The sequence below is a fragment of the Carcharhinus amblyrhynchos genome, chromosome 7 (genome assembly GCF_965287045.1).
Source record: "Carcharhinus amblyrhynchos chromosome 7, sCarAmb.v2.hapA, whole genome shotgun sequence".
In the NCBI taxonomy this organism is placed as follows: Eukaryota; Metazoa; Chordata; class Chondrichthyes; order Carcharhiniformes; family Carcharhinidae; genus Carcharhinus; species Carcharhinus amblyrhynchos.
In genome coordinates this window covers 9,536,769-9,555,552 of record NC_137330.1, presented here as the reverse complement: position 1 = coordinate 9,555,552, position 18,784 = coordinate 9,536,769, and the positions used below count along the sequence as shown (strand labels likewise).

The window sequence follows — 18,784 nt, the reverse complement described above, 5'->3', positions numbered from 1 at the left end:
TTACTGTGTTGTACGATTGTATTTTACCCTGCACAAGTTAACTTTCTTGAGCTTTCAAAGTTATTAGCCGCTTGAGGGGCAATGATTTTTTGTGTGCAGGGGGACTGAGAGCTTATGTACATGGGAATTAAGAGCTGTGTACTTGCGGATGGAAAGCTGTGTACATGGGAATGAGAACTGTGTACACGGGGACTGAAAAATACGTAAATAGGGACCGAGACCTGTGTAAACGGGGATCGAAAGCTGTATGGACGGGAATTGGGAGCTGTGTATATGGGGACCAAGAGCTGTGTACGTGGGGACTGAAAGCTGTGTAGATGGGGATTGAGAGCTGTGTACATGGGAACTGAGAGCTGTGTACATGGGAGCTGAGAGCTGTGTACATGGGAACTGAGAGCTGTGTACATGAGAACTGAGAGCTGCGTACTTGGGGACTGAAAGCTATGTACACAGGGAAAGAGCTGTGTATATGAGGATGGAGAGCAGTGTACATGGGTATGAGAACTGTGTATATGAGGACTGAGGCTGTGTGCAGAGGAACTTAGAGCTGCATACACAGCAAATTGAGAGCTGTGTACACAGGGGACTGGCAGCTGTGTACGTGCGTATGCATTAATTTAGATTCTTCATCCTGTTCAAATCCCTCCATAGATCTCAAGTCCTCCCTATCTCTGTAACTACTTCCAGCACAAAAATCTTCCGAGAAAGCATCGCACTAAATCTGAACTCCTCCTGCACATCGCACCCCACCCTGTTCCTCACTGCGCCATAAGCCTTGACTCCCTTGCAGTTGAAAAATTTGCCTATCCCAGCCTGGAATCTATTCCATGCCCCTTCTCTGTGGAAGAGAATTCCAAAGATTAATGACCCTCTGACAGAATGAATTCCTCCTCATCCCTATTTTAAATAGAACATTTGAAACTGTGCCCCCTAATTCTAGATTCCCTCCCCTCCCCCCTCCCTCCGCTGGCAAAATTTCCTCTTAGTATTGACTCTGCACTGCTCCCTTGGAATCTTATCCGTTTCGATCAGATCACCACTCGTCAATGATGCTTCTTAAAACCTAGCTCTTTATTTTTCACCTGTCCCAGTATCTCCTAACGTGGTTCAATTCCAAATTTTGCTTCACAATGTTCCTGTGACACATCCTGGGAAATTTTACTACATTAAAGAATTAATATAAATACAAGTTTCCTCCAGGAACTCTGGTTTCCTCCCAAAGATGTGCCGGTTAGGTTGATTGGCCATGTTAAACTCCCCTTAGGGTCAGGTGGATTAGCAGGGTAAATGCATGGGACTATGGGGATAGGGCCTGGGGGGGGAATTGTTAATGGGCCAAATGGCCTTCTTCTTCACTGTAGGGATTGTATCTATCCAAGTTGCTGCAAGGTAGTGACTTGTCAGTTAACTAATGATTGTCTCCCTCTCACATTCCAGTGCTGGGCTGAGAAGTGGTTGAGCATGAGGTGGATCTTCTCACTTCTGTGGGTGGGAGCACTCCTGGAATGGGGTACAACAAACCGACCCTACATTCATCCTTTCCAGCTGTTCACCTGCAACCAAACAAAGTTCCAGGAGGAAATGGACCGCAACAACAGATTCCTTCCTGAACAAAGTCCGGTCAACATGTCTGAGGAATGGTGGGAGAATGAGCTGTGGAAAGTCAGCTCCACCAAGATGTTCACCTTAATCAGTATCCAGATGACTCTGGCCAAAATCTGGTTCGCCAAGCTGGGCTCGCTGGACGAGTCAGGGGTCACACTGCTGTCCCCTGTCCACCTGTATGAGAGCCTGGCCGCGCTCTCCCTGGGGGCTGGGGGTGCCACCGCCGAAAGCTTCCACGAGCACCTGGGACTCATCGACCACAGATGCGTAGGCGACCAGCGCTCCTGGCTCATGCGCTGGCAAGGCAGGCTGCTCCACCATGACATCCTCACTCGGCAGGAAGGCTCGATCTCCACCGGCACCTGGTTAATTTTCCGAAAGGGTCTGCAGCTCCGTCGAGCCTTCAGCTGGGAGCTGCGGTTGTTCTATCCCCAGGTGCAGCTGAGAGCCGCAGACTGCAATCAACCCCACGTAGCCGAAGAGACAATCAACAGCCTGGTCCTCAATGCCACTGGCGGCAGGGTGAGCAACCTGGTGACTGGCTTGAGCCCCAGCACCAATTTAGTGTTGGCCAGTTACATTCACTTCACAGGTAAGAGCCTCGTCAATGAGGAGAAACCTGTAAAAGATCAAGGAAGTGAAATAATCCCTCTGGAAACTTGCTCCACATTCCCAACAAATACCAATAAAAGCAGCATGGGCGGCTCGGTGGCACAGTGGTTAGCACTGTTGCCTCACAGCCCCCGGGACCCGGGTTCAGTTCCAGCCTTGGGTGACTGTGTGGAGTTTGAACGTTTTCCCCATGTCTGCACAGGTTTCTTCCAGGTGCTCCGGTTTCCTCCCACAATCCAAAGATGTGTGGATTACGGGCATTGGCCCTGCTAAATTGTCCCTTAGTGTCAGGGGGATTAGCAGGGTAAGTGCATGGGGTTGCAGGGATAAGGCCTGGGTGGGATTGTGGTCGGTACAGACTCAATGGGCCAAATGTCCTCCTTCTCCACTATAGGGATTGTATTCTATGAAGCCTGAGGAAGTTCTGCCTTATCTCAGATCTGGGTTGGCTTCAATCCCTGGTGAGATCTGTTGTCAGAGATTCACCAGGATGATGCGGGAGCTCAAAGGGTTAATTTACGAGGACAGGTGGCATTGTCCAGGCTTCCTTCTGAGTAATCCAACTGAGATCAGAGGGCTGAAAATTTCTGCTTTCTGTGCAATTGGAGATCAAGGCATGAGTTCCCCTCAAAATCGCACCAGTTCTGAGAAGCATTTCTTCATATCCCATTTTGTGGTTGATGCAGGCTTGATGGACTGAATGGCCTCTTTCTGCACTGTAAGGATTCTATGGTAATCAATCATACAATCATAGAATCTCTACAGTACAAAATGAGGCCATTGGGTCCCTCAAACCTGCACTGACAACAATCCCATCTATGCCCTATCCCCGTAACCCCATTTATTTACCCTGCTAATCCCTCTGACACTAAGGATCAACTTTGTATGGCCAAGCCACCTAACCAGCACATCTTTGGAGTGTGAAAGCCAGACCACCCAAAGAAAACCCATGCAGACACGGGGAGAACATGCAAACTCTACACAGTCACCCGAGGTGCAGGGTGCTAACCACTGCGCCACTGTGCCACCCCTATGTTCACACTTATTTCCTTGTCCCTGAATGTAAATCTGCAATGAAGCAATACATTTGGCCTGTGCTGTGGAATATGCTTTATCTAAAATTTGCATTTAAAATGAGTGCTTGACTATATTTTATTGAGGTGACCTGGTGCAGATTTATTAACGCAACCGAAAATGGTCTTATCACCTGGAAAATTACAATTTTAAATAACGGAAATAGAAGTGAACTTATTACAGAGTTGGTCTTAATAAGGACCAAAGAGCTTTGTTTCTGAGGTGAGGTGAGAGTGACAGTCCTCAATATCAAGACTGCATTTGTCTGACTATGGTGTCAAGGAACGCTAGCAAACTGGCCAGTGGGAAACTCGGGGAAAGCCCTCCGCTGGTTGGAGTCATACTTGGTACAAGGGAAGATGGTTGTGGTTGTTGGAGGTCAATCATCTCAGCTCCAAGATATGGCTGTAGGAGTTCCCCAGTGTCCTGGGCCCAACCATCTTCAGCTGCTTCATCAATGACCTTCCTTCTATCATAAGCTTAGAAGTGGGGAAGTTCGCTGATGACTGCACAATGTTCAGTACCATTCATGACTTTTCAGATGCTGAAGCAGTCTGTGTCCAAATGCAGCAAGACCTGGACAAAAGTGAGGCTTGGACTGATAAGTGGCAAGTAACATTTATGCCACAGAAGTGCCATGCAATGACCACCTTCCCTTAACATTCAACAGCATTACCATCGCTGAACCCCTCACCCTCAACCTCCTGGGAGCTTACCATTATTCAGAAACTTAATTGGACCAGCCTTACAAATACCAAATCTGTAACAGCAGGTCAGGGGCTGGGAATTCTGTGGTGAGTAACTCACCTGTCTCCCCACAATCAAATCAGGAGTATGATGGAAGACTCTCCACTTGCCTGGATGAATGCAGCTCCACTGAAGAGGGTTTACACTATCCAGGACAAAGCAGCCTGTTTGGTTAGCACCGCTTCCACCAATGATGCACAATGACACAGTGTATACTATTTACAAGATGAATAGTAGCAAATCAACAAGGCTTCTTTGACAACACCTTCCAAATCCACAACCTCTATCTTCTAGAAAGACAAAGGCAGCAACACATAGGAACACCACCACCTGCAAATTCTTTCTAAGCCACACACTGTTCCTGAGTTAGAAATATCATCGTCATTGGATCAAAATTGTGGGACTTCCTCCCTAACTGCATATGAGTATACCTACACCACATGGATTACAGTGGTTAAAGAAGGCAGCTCACACCACTTCTCCACGGCTATTAGGGATGGGCATTAAATGCTGGCCTCGTCAGCAATGCTTCTACCCCATGAATAAATAAAAGAAAGAGCTTAATGTCTACATTAATTTGATAAAGTATCAGGTTTGCTATCAAAGTGTATTTCTTAGCACATCATGTCATATGGGTGTGGATTGGAAACTGGATTTGAAGCCCAAAATCAGCCATGATTTCTACTCTTGCTCCTATATCTTTTGTTCTCATAATCCAGAATCCGGGTAATCCGGGTTGTTTTATGGGGAAAGTTGGATCTATTCTCATTGAGATTTAGAAGAATGTGAGGCAACCGTATTGAAACATTTACGATTCTGAAGGAACTGGACTGATTGATGCTGGTGGGGAGGGGCATAACTTCACAATTAAAGGTCTCCCACATGAGATGAAGATGAGGAGAAATTTTTTCTCTCAGGGAGTTGGAATTTTCCACCCCAGAGTGCAGTATCTTTTTATTCATTCGTGGGACATGAGCTTTGTTGACCAGCATTTATTACCCATCCCTGGTTGTCCTTAGAGGGCAGTTGAGAGTCAGCCATATTGCTGCAGCTCTGGAGTCACATGTAGGCCAGACCAGGTAAGGATGGCAGATTTCCTTCCCTAAAGACATTAGTGAACCAGGTGAGTTTTTCCAACAATTGACAATGGTTTCATGGTCATCAGTAGAGACTTAATTCCAGCTATTCTTTGTTGAATTCAAATTCCACCATCTGCCATAGTGGGATTTGAACCCAGGTACCCAGAACATTAGCTGAGTTTCTGGGTTAATAGTCTAGCGATAATACCACTAGGCTATCATCTCCTTGGGGCTGGGTCATTGAATATATTCTAGGCTGAGTGCGGCAGATTTTTGAGCTTGAAGGGAGTTGAAAATTAACCGGGGGGGGTGGGGGGGTGGGCAATGGCCTCGAATGGGACTTCAGGCAGCAATTAGATTGGCCATGATCTTATTGAATAGTCATGATGTGGAGATGCCAGCATTGCACTGGGTTAAAGACAGTAAGAAGTTTCACATAACTAGGTTAAAGTCCAACAGTTTATTTGGTAGCAAAGGCACTAGCTTTCGGAGACTTTGCTGCTCCTTCGTCAGGTCACCTGTTGGACTTTAACCTGGTGTTGTGAGACTTCTTACTTACTGAATAGCAGAGGGGAAAACCAAAACAAAATGCCTATTTCATCTGCTCCTATTTCTGATGGTCCTGAGTAATGGGATAGAAGGCAAATTAGCAGCATTGATACAAATTGGGCAAAGAATAGAAAGCAGAACTATGGAGAGAGCTGTTTTTGGATGGAGTGAAATCCTCAGAGGTTCTGCACTCAAATCACTGCTGCTTTTGATAAACCATAATGATCTGGACTTTGGGATACAATTTTTGCAGATGACACTTGAATCAGAAGGGATGAGGAGGGATAAGGAGGAATGGTACCAGTTATTTGAAACAATTTTAAAGGGTCTGCCTGAACAGAGGGATATTTGCTCCCAAATCCTTTAAGGTGATAATAAAGCAATCAATAATATATGTGGGCTCCAGGTCTTTGTAAATACAGACGGGAAGTGCAAAAATTAGGAAGTTATGGGTTGGCAATGGAATAGTTAGTCACTGTTCGAGTACATAAGAACGTAAGTACTAGGAGCAGGAGTAGGCCATCTGGCCTCGCGAGCTTGATCCGCCATTCAATAAGATCACGGCTGATCTTTTTGTGGACTTAGCTCCACTTGTCTGCCCGCTCACCATAAACCTTAATTCCTTTACTGGAGTACTCCAGAGACCCAGTCCACTGCTTCAGAATAACTTACCTTTAATTAATAAATCTAGAGATTTGTCTCTGCAATGCCGACATAAAGACCCACTCACAGGTCACTCATGCCCTCAGCAGTGTGGCCAACATGTGTCTCCGTATCCATAGCAAGGTGGCTGACTCTTAATTGTCCCCTGAAATGGCCAAGCAAGCCATTCAAGGGCAATTAGGGATGAGCAATGAATGCTGGCCTAAGCAGCCATAAAAAAGCCCATACAAATCATTACATCAGCCGCAGCTGGAGTACAATTGCCCAGTAAATAAATGGTATAATGTTGGGATCTTATATCAATGAGAACCTATGGTGATGCATCTTTTGGATGTGACACTAATCTAAGGTCCTTCCTGCCTTCTGATACATTTGTAAATGAGCCAGTGAGTTTTCCCAGTGACCGAACAATTGATGCACCTTTCATTCAAGGAATGAAAGGTGCCTCAGAAATGCAAATACTTTCTTTCCAATTATTTATATGACCTAAAGGATTAGCTTAAAGTTTAGAGTCATAGAGGTTTACAGCAAGGAAACAGGCCCTTCAGCCTAACTTGTCCATGCTGCTTTTTTTTAAACCTCTAAGCTAATCCCAATTGCCCGCATTTAGCCCATATCCTTCTATACCCATCATACCCATTTAACTATCTAAATGCTTTTTAAAAAACAAAATTGTACCTACCTCTACTACTACCTCTGGCAACTTGTTCCAGACACTCACCACTCTCTGTGTGAAAAAATTGCCCCCTGGACATTTTTGTATCTTTCCCTTCTCATCTTAAACCTATGCCCTCTAGTTTTAGGCTCTCCTGCCTTTGGGAAAAGATATTGACTATCTAGCTGATCTATGCCCCTCATTATTTTAGAGAGCTCTATAAGAACATCCCTCAGCTCCAAAGAAAAAAGTCCCCGTCTACCCAGCCTCTCCTTATATATAACTCAAACCATCAAGTCTCGGTAGCATCCAAGTAAATCTTTTCTGCACTCTTTCTAGTTTAATAACATTCTTTCTATAATAGGGTGAGCAGAACTGCACACAGTATTCCAAATGTGGTCTTACCAATGTTTTGTACAACTTCAACAAGACATCCCAACTCCTGATTTCAATGTTCTGATGAATGAAACCAAACAAAGAAGAATGCCTTCTTCACCACTCTGTCCACCTGTGACTCCACTTTCAAGGAGCTATGAACATGTATCCCTAGATCTCTTTGTTCTGTAACTCTCCCCAATGCCCTACCATTAACTGAGTAAGTCCTGCCCTGGTTCAATCTACCAAAATGCATCATCTCACATTTGTCTAAATTAAACTCCATGTGACACTCGTCAGCTCACTGGCCCAATTGATCAAGATCCCATTGCAATTGGAGGTAACTTTCTTCACTATCCATTACCCCATCAATGTTGGTGTCATCTGCAAACTTACTAACCATGCCTCCTATATTCTCATTCAAATCATTAATATAAATGACAAATAACAGTGGATCCAGCACTGATCTCTGAGGCACACCGCTGGTCACAGGCCTCCAGTTTGAAAAACAATCCTCTACAACCACCCTCTGGCTTTTCTGTCAAGAAGCCAATTTTGTATCCATTTAGACCCTCACTCTGGATCCCGTGAGATTTAACCTTGTGCAACAACTTACCATGTGGAGCCTTGTCAAAGGCCTTGCTAATGTCCATGTAGACAACATCAACTGCACTGCCCTCGTCTACCTTCTTGGTTACCCCTTCAAAAAACTCAATCAAATTTGTGAGACATGATTTTCCATTCACAAAGCCATGCTGACTATCCCTAATCAGTCCTTACATCGCTAACTGCCTTTAGATCCTGTCTCTCAAAATACCTTCTAACAACTTACCCACCACAGATGTGAGGCTCACCAACCTGTAGTTCCTAAGCTTTTCCCTGCAGCCCTTTTTAAACAAAGGCACAACATTTGCCACCCTCCAATCTTCAGGATTCACCTGTGACTATCAATGGTTCAAATATCTCTGCCAGGGGACCAGCAATTTCCTCCCTAGCCTCCCATAATGTCCTGGAATACATTTCATCAGGTCCCAGGGATTTATCTACCTTGATGTGCTTTAAGACTTCCAGCACCTCTTTCTCTGTAATATGTTCACTCCTCAAGACATCACTGTTTATTTCCCCAAGTTCCCTAATATTCATGCTTTTCTCAACAGTAAATACTGATGAGAAATATTCATTAGGATTTCACCCATTTCTTGTGGATCCGTACATAGGTGACCTTGTTGATCCTTAAGAGGTTCTACTCTCTACCTTGTTACTCTTTTGCCCTTTATGTATTTGTAGAAGCTCATTAGATTCTCCTTTGCCTTACCTGTTAAAACAATCTCATGTCCCTTTTTGCCGTCCTGATTTCTCTCTTAACTCTACTCCTACACCCCCTACACTCTTCAAGGGAGTCACTTGATCCCAGCTGCCTATGCATGTCATGTGCCTCCTTCTTCTTCTTGACCAGGGCCTCAATATCCCAAGTCAGCCAAGGTTCCCTATTTCTGTCAGCCTTGCCTTTCACTCTAAGAGGAATGTGCTTTCCCTGAATCCTGGTTAACACACCTTTGGAAGCCTCCCACTTACCAGACCTCCCTTTGCCTTCCCACAGAGGCCCCCAATCAACTTTTGAAAGTTCCTGCCTGATGCCATCAAAATTGGCCTTGCCCCAATTTAGAATTTTAACTTTTGGGACAGACATATCATTCTCCATAATTATCTTAAAAATAATGGAATTATGGTCACTGATCCCAAAATGGTCCCTCACGAACACTTCTGTCACCTGCCCTTCCTTATTTCCAAGAGGAGGTCAAGTTTTGTCCCCTTTCTAGTCAGGCCATCCACATACTGAATGATAAATTCCTCCTGAACACACTCAACAAATTTCTCTCCATCCAACCCTCTAAGACTATGGCTGTCCCAGGGTAAGACTTCTGTGAGGTAGAAACTTAATGGAAGATGCTACCAATTTTGCAGAAAAGTGAGAGAATCAGGCTGTAAATTGTTGCAATGTAAAAAGCAAAATACTGTGGGATGCTGGGGCCTGAAACAAAAACAGAACAATACTGGAAAATCTCAGCAGGTCTGACAATAACTGCAGACAGAGAACAGAGCCAATGTTTTGAGTCTGAATGACTCTTCCAAATTGTTAGCTCTATTCTCTCTCCACAGATGCTGTCAGACCTGCTGAGATTTTCCAGCATTTTCTGTTTCTGCATTGTAAATTGTTGCGTTTCTTTCACAAGCTGTGTGAGAAAATTTCATTTTCTTCCTCTTAGGAAAATGGCTGTCCAGATCTCAATGCCAAGGGTCAGAACTTCAGGATTTCTTCAATGACGGCGAGGACAAAGTCCAGGTCCCTATGATGACCTGGTGTGGAAAATTGTGGTATTACATTGATCCTGAGTACACTTTGATTAAACTCCCGATGAATGGAACACTGTACATGATGCTTGTCCAGCCTGTCCAATCCAACTTGCTGCAGAAGATTGAATCCACCCTTGATGTTAACAATATCATGCTTAAAACTGGGTATATATAAATAATTATACAGTTATTTAGATACATTGAATCTATCAAACAGAAATAGGCCATTGGCCCAAATGGCCTATGTCAGTTTTATGCTTCATACAGTCCTGTTCACACCCTTCTTCACTTCAACCTATCACATATCCCTCTGTCTTTTCTCCCTCAAGTACTTATCCAGCCTCCTCTTAAATGTATCTACTGCTAGATACCCCATTGAAAGAGAACATCAAAGAATGTTATTCACATATACGCACAGAAGACATTTGACAAAGTCCCTTCTTTAGCTAACTTTGAAGCTAATGCAATTGAAACCAAAGTACTGACGTGCTTAGAAAATTAGCTGAGTGGCAGGTTGCAGAGAGTAATGGGTGGGAATTAGCAGCAAGTAGTTAGTGGTGTCCCACAAGGATCTGTAGTGGACCTCAACTAATCACTGTTTATTTATTAACAACTTAGATGACGCAACCAAAAGCCACATATACAATTTGCAATTACAATGACACCAAGGTAAGCGATATTGTAAGCAGTGTCATTGGCAGCATAAAATCAGAAGGAAAAATGAATCAATTAAGTGAATGGACAAAACTGGAACACCATGAGGGTGGTGAAAGCAGAGATAATCAATGATTTCAAAAGGAAATTGGATAATTTGATTTGATTTATTATTGTCACATGTATTGGTATACAGTGGAAAATATTGTTTCTTGCACGCTATACAGACAAGCATACTGTTCATAGAGTATATATGGGAGAAGGAAAGGAGAGGGCGCAGAATATAGTGTTACAGCCATAGCTAGGGTGTTGAGAAAGATCAGCTTAATATAAGATAGGTCCATTTAAAATTCTGACAGCAGCAGCGAAGAAGCTGTTCTTGAGTCGGTTGGTACGTGACCTCGGATTTTTTCCTGACGGAAGAAGATGGAAGAGAGAATGTCTGGGGTGCATGGGTCCTTAATTTCGTTGGCTGCTTTGCAGAGGCAGCGGGAAGTGTAGACAGAGTCAATGGATGGGAGGCTGGCGTGCGTGATGGATTGGGCTACATTCACAATCCTTTGTAGTTTTTTGTGGTCTTGGTCAGAGCAGGAGCCATACCAAATTGTGATACAACCAGAAAGAATGCTTTCTCTGGTGCACCTGGTACTTGAAGAAAATAAATTCACTAGGCCATAGTGGGGGAATGGGATGATTGGATTGCTGCATGAAGATCCAGTATTGACTCGAAGGCTGAATGGCCTCCTTGCGTGTTATAAATGACCCGTCTCTAAAACTGAGGCAAAGAGATTTTAATGTCGGAAAATGTAAAGTCACCCACTCTGGACTAAAAGAGAACGGAGTGGAGGACTTACTCAACAATGAAAAACCAGAATTCACAAAAGGCTGGTACAGGTGGTCCTGGCCAGGTAAGGACAACAGATTTCCTTCCCTAAAGGGCATTAGTAAGCAAAATGCATTTTTACAATGATCAGTGGCAGTTTCAAAGTGGTCACTGTTACTGAGACTAACTTTATATTCCAGATGCTTTTTTAAAATTGAAGTTAAATCCCACCAGCTGTCACAGTGGGACTTGAATCCATGTCCACAAAGCATAAGCCTGACCAGTGACATTAATAGTACAGCTTCTCCCCATAATTTCAAAACTAAGATATATAGGTTTTGTATTATGGGTGGCACGTTGGCACAGTGGTTAGCACTGCTGCCTCACAGCACCAGGGACCCAGATTCGATTCCCAGCTTGGGTCACTGTCAGTGTGAAGTTTGCACATTCTCCCCATGTCTGCATGGGTTTCCTCCCACGCTCCAAGTATGTGTGGGTTAGGTGGATTGGCTATGCTAAATTGCCCCTTAGTATCAGGGGGACTAGCTAGTGTAAACGCATGGGGTTACGGGAACGGGGCCTGGGTGGGATTGTGGTCGATGCAGTCTCGATGGGCCGAATGGACTCCTTCTGCACTGTAGGATTTTATGATGCTATGGAATATGGGGTAACAGCAGACATATGAAGTTAATTTGCAAATCAGCCATGGCATCATTGATTGCCGAAACAGGTTCAAAGGGCTGAATGACTGACTCTGTTCCAATAATGCATGCCCAGTCTGTTCTATCTGTCCAGATAACTGTAACCTCCTAGTTCTGGTACAACATTATAAATATCTTTTTTCTTTCTTGATTTCCTCAACATCTTCCTCAACATGGAGACCAAAACTGTTCAGAATACCCCAAGTTTATCTTAGCAAGGTTCTGCAGAAACTCAATACAGCTTCTTCGTTTTTCAATCCGATACATCCAGAAATTAACCCCATTATTTGATTTCCATTTTTATTGCTTGAATTTGTAAAGCTACTCTTTGTATTTATCTGTACCCTCAAATAAGTTTCTCTGTGCCCTTTTACCCTTTTAAAGAATGTATGGCCTCTTAGCTTTCCACCAAAATACTCATAATATTTATGTAAAAAAATAGTTGTACAAAGAGAATGTTTGTTACAAAAGGGGAAGAAATCTGGACATGGGTAGGGGAGGAGCACAAAAAAGTCAGCGTCTCATTTGCTGAACACAGCACGATAGGGCCTGATGTTGATTTGATTTGATTTATTACTGTCACATGTATTAGAATACAGTGAAAAGTATTGTTTCCTGCGTGCTATACGAACAAAGCATACCATTCATAGAGAAGGAAAGGAGAGGGTGCAGAATGTAGTATTACCCTACATAGCTTGGGTTTAAAGAAAGATCAACTTAGTATAAGGTAGGCCCATTCAAAAGTCTGATGACAGCAGGGAAGAAGCTGTTGTTGAGTCGGTTGGTATGTGATCTCAGACTTTTGTATCTTTTTCCCGACCAAAAAAGGTGGAAGAGAGAATGTCCAGGGTGCACGGGGTCCTTGATTATGCTGGCTGCTTTTCCAAGGCAGCGGGAAATTTAGACGGAGCCAATTTGCTGAAGTTGGGTTGAGTTGAATATTAAGTAAGACATATAAGCAGCAACCAACAACACACTGTCTGTCTTGCTTTCTGACCCATATCCAATTTCACTGCCAGAATGGTTTTTGAATGCATTGCAATCCTCTCATCTCTTCTTGGTAATGGGGAGGGAAATATTATTTTCTTCTTTTAATCACCCCACAGACTTGTGAAGCTGACCTTGCCACGTTTCAAATGGGACAGTACATATGATGTGAAAGAGCTTTACCGCAGGATGATGCTGCCAGATATGTTGGGTGGTCAAGCTAACTTCTCCAGATTAAACAATGTCCAGGAGCTGACACCAGACCAGGTAGGGGAGCAGCTCAACTAACAGCAGTCATTGGCGTTCCTTTGATTTGATTTATTATAGTCACATGTATTAGTACATAGTGAAAAATATTGTTCTTTGCACACTATACAAAGCATACTGTTCATGGAGTACATGGGGAGAAGAAAAGGAGGTGCAGAATGTAATGTTGCAGTCATAGCTTGAGTGTAGAGAAAAATCAACTTAATCCAAGGTAACTCCATTCAAAAATATGACAGCAGCAGGGAAGAAGCTATTCTTGAGTCAGTTGGTACATGTCCTCAGACCTTTGTATCTTTTTCCCAAAGGAAGAATGTGGAAGAGGTGGGGTCCTTGATTATGCTGGCTGTTTATCCGAGGCAGCGGGAAGTGTAGGTGGAGTCAATGGACCGGAGGCTGGTTTGCGCGATGGACTTGGCTACGTCCATGACCCTTTGTAGTTTCTTGCAGTCTTGAACAGAGCAGAAGCCATATCAAGCAGTGATACGTCCAGAAAGGATGTCATCTATGGTGCATCTGTAAAAATTGGAGAGTCATAGCTGACATGCCAAATTTAGTTAGCCTCCTGAGAAAGTAGAGGCCCCAGTTCGTGACACCAGAACAGACTAAAACACAAAGTCACTCCCAGACGTTATAACCTGGTCAGCTAAATCCCCCTCCCTAGCCAGTCTGTCAGGCTGAAAGGTTCCTAATATCTGACCCCATCGTCTCTCCATTGTCAAGACAGGCTACCTTCCAACTGCATAACTCTGTCCCTCTCAACACAAACATCCATGCTGCCATTACCTTCACACCAACATTTGCAATAAGCTGTGCAGGTGAATGGTCATGCAGCAATCAATCAGTAACACCCCCATTTCTGACCTTATGATGGACGGAAGGTCATTGATGAAGCAGCTGAGGGTGGTTGTGTCTGGAACACTGTTTCTGCTGGATTGACCTCCAAAAACCATAACCATTTCCCAGATGACAAAAATCTTGGTCAAAGAGGGAGATTTCAAGGAGCATCTTAAATGGAGAGAAAAAGGAAGAGAGGCAGCAGTGCTTAGAGATGGAATTCCAGAGCTTAGGCAGCTGAAGATATGTTCACCAATGGAAATCAGGGCTGTACACGAGTCAGAGTTGAGAAAGCACAAAGAACTCAGATGGTTGCACAGCTGAAGTAGCTCACAGACAGATAAAGGGGTCAGAGACGACTTAAACATCCACAACTGGCACAGTTAGCTAAAGAATAAATATGGATCAGAACTCCCTCTGGGTACTTACGGTCACCTTAGCTCCACTCATCCTGTTGACCCTCCTCATGTGTTTGCAGAACTTAGGGCCATGAGACTCATGGTCTTTGTCATTATTTGTGACAAACAGCAAGGCGTGGATCATTTCATGTAGCAGCGTCTCAACCAAGTCTCAATTGCACGATGTCCTCCATTCATGAGTCCTCAGATACTCAAGCAGTTCATGTTGAAATGCAGCAAGACCTGGACAATATCTGGGCCTGGGCTGACAAGTGGAAATAATATTTGTGCCAAACAAGTGCCAAAGACTATCTCCAACAAGAGAGAATCTAACCATCTCCCCATGACAGTCAATGTAATTACATCACTGAAACCCCACCATAAACATGTTGGGCATTACCATTGACCAGACACTGAATTGGACCAACCACATAAATACTGTGGCTACAAAATCGGCGCAGAGGCTGGGAATTCTGAGGCAAATGACCCACCACCTGACTCCCAAAGTTTGTCCACCATCTAGATGGCATAAGTCAAGACTATGATGGAATATTCTCAGCTTGACTCCAAAAATCTGTCACCATCCAGAACAAAACAGTCCGCTTGATTGACACCCCACCTGCCAACTTCATCATGAATGTGTACGATATATTAGAGGTGCTTCAGCAATCCTTTGACAGCACTGTCCAAACTTGCAACTTCCGTCACCAGGTTCCCACCAAGCCCCACACCATCCTGACGTGGAATTATATCATTGTTTCTTTCCCACTCAAAATCCTGGAACTCCTTTCCTAACAGCACCGTGTGTACCTTACTGCATGACATTGCAGGTAGACTGGGTGGTGGAGAAGGCACTTAGCACACTGGCCACTTTCAGGGCATTAAGGCAGGAGCTGGGACATTGTTACAGTCGTTTTAGTTGTTGGTGAGGCCATTCTTGGTGTACTGTGTACAGTTTTGCTCACCCTGTTATAGGAAAGATATTGATAAACTGGAAAGAGTGCTGAGAAGATTTACAAGGATGTTGGCAGGACTAGTGGGGCCTGGGTTATAGGGAGCGGTTGGCCAGGCTGGGATTTTATTCCTGGGAACGTAGGAGAATGAGCAGTAATCTTATTGAGGTTTATAAAATCATGAGGGGCATTGATAGGATGAACGCAATCTTTTTCCAGGGAAGGGGAATTGAAAACTAGTGGGCAGAAGTTTGAGGAGAAAGATTTAAAAGGGGCCTGTGGGACAACTTCTTCACACATAGTGTGGTGTGTGTATGGAATGGGCTGCCAGAGAAAGTGGTTGAGGCAGGTTCAATAACAACATTTAAAAAGCATTTTTGATAAGTACATGGATGGGAAAGTACATAGAGGGATATGGGCCAAATGTGGGCAATTGGGACGAGCTGGGAGGGCACCATGGCTGGCATGGACTGGTTGGGCTGAAGGGCCTGTTTCCATGCTGTATTGCTGTATGACTAGGAATGTACCACACAGGAAACAAACAGGCATGTTCCCCGTTAAGGTATATATGCACACAGTGATGTGTTATTCTTAAAGGAGCCACACTGTGCAACAAGTCAATGGCACACTGCAAACAGAAATTAACAGGAGCATTGTTCTAGACCTGACTACTCCAGTGCTCTCCTGGCTGACCAGCCACCTTCCAAAACTCTGCTGCCCATATCCTAACTTGTACCCAAGTTCAGTTTATCCATCATCCTATGTTCACTGATCTACATTGGCTCCATGTCTGACACAGCTCAAATTCAAAATTTTCAATCTTGTGTTAAAATCACTCCATGGCCCTTCCGATCTCTAACCTCCTCCAACCCTACAAGTTGATGAGATCTCTGAATTCCTTTCATTCTGGCCTTTTGATTTCTGACTTTCAGTGCTCCACTATTGGTGGCTGTGCCTTCAGCTGGCGAGGTCCTAAACTCTGGAATTCCCTCCCAAAATATCTGTGCCTCTGTCACTGCTTTTAATAAATTCATACACCACCCTAACTTGGAAATATATCTCCATTCCTTCACTGTTACTGGGTCCAAACCCTGGTATTCCTTCCCAAACAGCATCAAGGATGTAGCTACATCAGGTGGCACAGTGGCACCTCTGCTGCCTCACAGTGTCAGGGTCCAAGGTTCAATTCCAGCCTTGGATCACTGTATTTGCATGTTGTCCCCATGTGTGTGGGTTTCCTCTGGGTGCTCCAGTTTCCTCCCACAGTCCAAAGATATGTGGGTTAGGTTGAATGGCTATGGTAAATTGACTCTAGTGTCAGGGGGGATTAGCAGGGTAAATGCACTGGGTTACGGGAGCAGGGCCTGGGTGGATTGTGGTCGGTACAGACTTGATGAGCCGAAGGGCCTCCTTCTGTGCTATAAGGATTCTATTCTAAATGGACTGCACCAGTTCAAGAAAGCAGCTAACCATCACCTTCTCAAGGGCAATTAGGGATGGGCAATAAATGCTGGTCTGAGCAGTGATGAATGAATAAAGAAAAACTTTTAAAAATCTACCTCCTTAAACCAACCTTTTGGTAGCCTGATGCTTGATGTCAAGTGTGGTTTTCTGATGCTACAATGAAGCAACTTGGGGGTAAACATTATAGAAATGCAATTTGTTTTTAGAGTGTCTGTGAGTTTTCTTTCTTTGTTAAATGTCCTGCTTTTGTATGTTTGCTTTAGGTCAAACAGCGTGTTATTTTTGAAGTGTTGGAAGATGAGGAGAAGCCCACCTCTGCAGATTTTCCCTTCAGTAACACAACCTTCACAACAGAGATTCGGATAGACAAACCTTTCTTTTTCCAAGTTTACGATAAAATATTGAGTCAGTTGCTCTTTCTTGGTAGAGTAAAGAAGCTTCATTGAAAACCAGAGTTAACAATATTACTGAAGAAAGACATGATCTCGAAGCTTTTCATCTTGCACTTATCAGGACAGATCTACAAGAGTACAAATTGTATAGGGAACAACAGTTCATACTGCATGAGAAGAGAGTGCTGATTAGTTGGCAAGTGGACTCTTGATTCGTGGAAGCATTACCGTGGAGAATTATCAAGGGAACAGTTAATTGTCCATGTTTTGTTTAAATTCAAACCATGCAGATTGACTCTGACTGGTCAAGGCATTGTCCCAGGATAGAACCAGGGAATAGCTGTCCCCACAAGCTTTTGTTTAGTTAAAAATGGTGCAATGCATGGACATGCTGCTTCTGCCTGCAAAGAACAGGGCCTGGTGAGTGAATATACATAAATTCTAGCATAATGCGAGTATGACTGATAAACTTGAATTGGTTATTGTTGTAATTAACAGGATGTTGCCTTCTAGCCAAAAAGATGCTCCATCTGTCGCACACAGGAGTAACATAATACATGAATTTCAGCGTATGGAGATTGTATCAAACAGCATGTACCATCATCTGTCCCCAATAGGCAAGGCTCTAACCGGACCCGACCCTAGCCTATGCTTGCATAACTCAAAACACATTCATGGCGACATTAGATATGATTCTGTGATTGGACAGCACTTGCTAAACAATCCTGATTGTATAAAGAATTACACTGACAACCAGTTTAAGATTATCATTCGGCTCACAGTATGGTTCATTTTCTTCATTTGTGGAACATGGGTGTCACTGGCTGACCAGCATTTATTACCCATTCCTAGTTGCCCTTGAGAAGTTGATGGTGAGCTGCCTTCTTGAATATCTGCAATTGATGTGCTGTGGGTTGATCCACAATACTGTTAAGGCGGAAATTCCAGAATTTTGACCCAGTGACTGAGAAGGAATTAGGATGGTGAGCGGCTTGGAGGGGAACTTGCAGGTGATGGTGTTCACATTTATCTGCTGCCGTTGTCCTTCTAGATGGAAGTGGTCGTGGGTTTGCAAGGTGCTGTCTAAGGATCTTCGGTAATTTGCTGCAGTGCATTTTGTAGATTCTACACATTGCTGCTACTGAACGTCATTGATGGAGGGAGTGGATGTTTGTAGATGTTGTGCCAATAAAATGGGCTGTTTTGTCCTGGTTGGTGTCAAGTTTCTTGAGTGTTGTTGGAGCTGCACCCATCCAGGCAAGTGGGGAGCATTCCATCACACTCCCAACTTGTGCCTTGTAGATGGTGGATAGGTTTTGGGAGTCAGAAGGTGAGTTACTTGCTGCAGTTTTGCAGCATTCCTAGCCTCTGACCTGCTCTTGTAGCCACTGTGTTTATGTGGTGAGTACAATTGAGTTTCTGGTCAATGGTAACCCCAGTTGACAGTGTGCTAGAAGCTACATATATTCATACACAGGGTCATGTCCTTTGTAAACAGAAGGAAAACGTCCATACTCTTTACACCTTTTTCAGCTGAACAAAAGTTTGGGGACAACCGTTTCCTGGTTCATTCCCCAGGGTAATGCCTCGACAAGAG

At 43.9% G+C, this 18,784-nt stretch overlaps 1 protein-coding gene across 1 annotated transcript; it reads left to right on the top strand.

The window, feature by feature from the left end:
• Positions 1–1,450: 1,450 nt before the first annotated feature.
• Positions 1,451–18,761, top strand: LOC145344788 (angiotensinogen-like). The gene is made up of 4 exons (XM_080191924.1): positions 1,451–2,197; positions 9,627–9,879; positions 12,999–13,146; positions 17,059–18,761. Exons 1-4 carry the CDS (start codon positions 1,462–1,464, stop codon positions 17,239–17,241), a joined length of 1,320 nt encoding a protein of 439 aa, XP_080048050.1. The 5' UTR covers positions 1,451–1,461; the 3' UTR covers positions 17,242–18,761.
• Positions 18,762–18,784: the final 23 nt, after the last annotated feature.

Bases quoted from the DNA above. Each gene is read 5' to 3' on its own strand.
- LOC145344788 (XM_080191924.1), top strand. From the start codon at position 1,462: ATGAGGTGGATCTTCTCACTTCTGTGGGTGGGAGCACTCCTGGAATGG. The intron at 2,198-9,626 runs GTAAGAGCCTCG...TCTTCCTCTTAG, and splicing joins CAGTTACATTCACTTCACAG to GAAAATGGCTGTCCAGATCT. The intron at 9,880-12,998 runs GTATATATAAAT...ATCACCCCACAG, and splicing joins AATATCATGCTTAAAACTGG to ACTTGTGAAGCTGACCTTGC.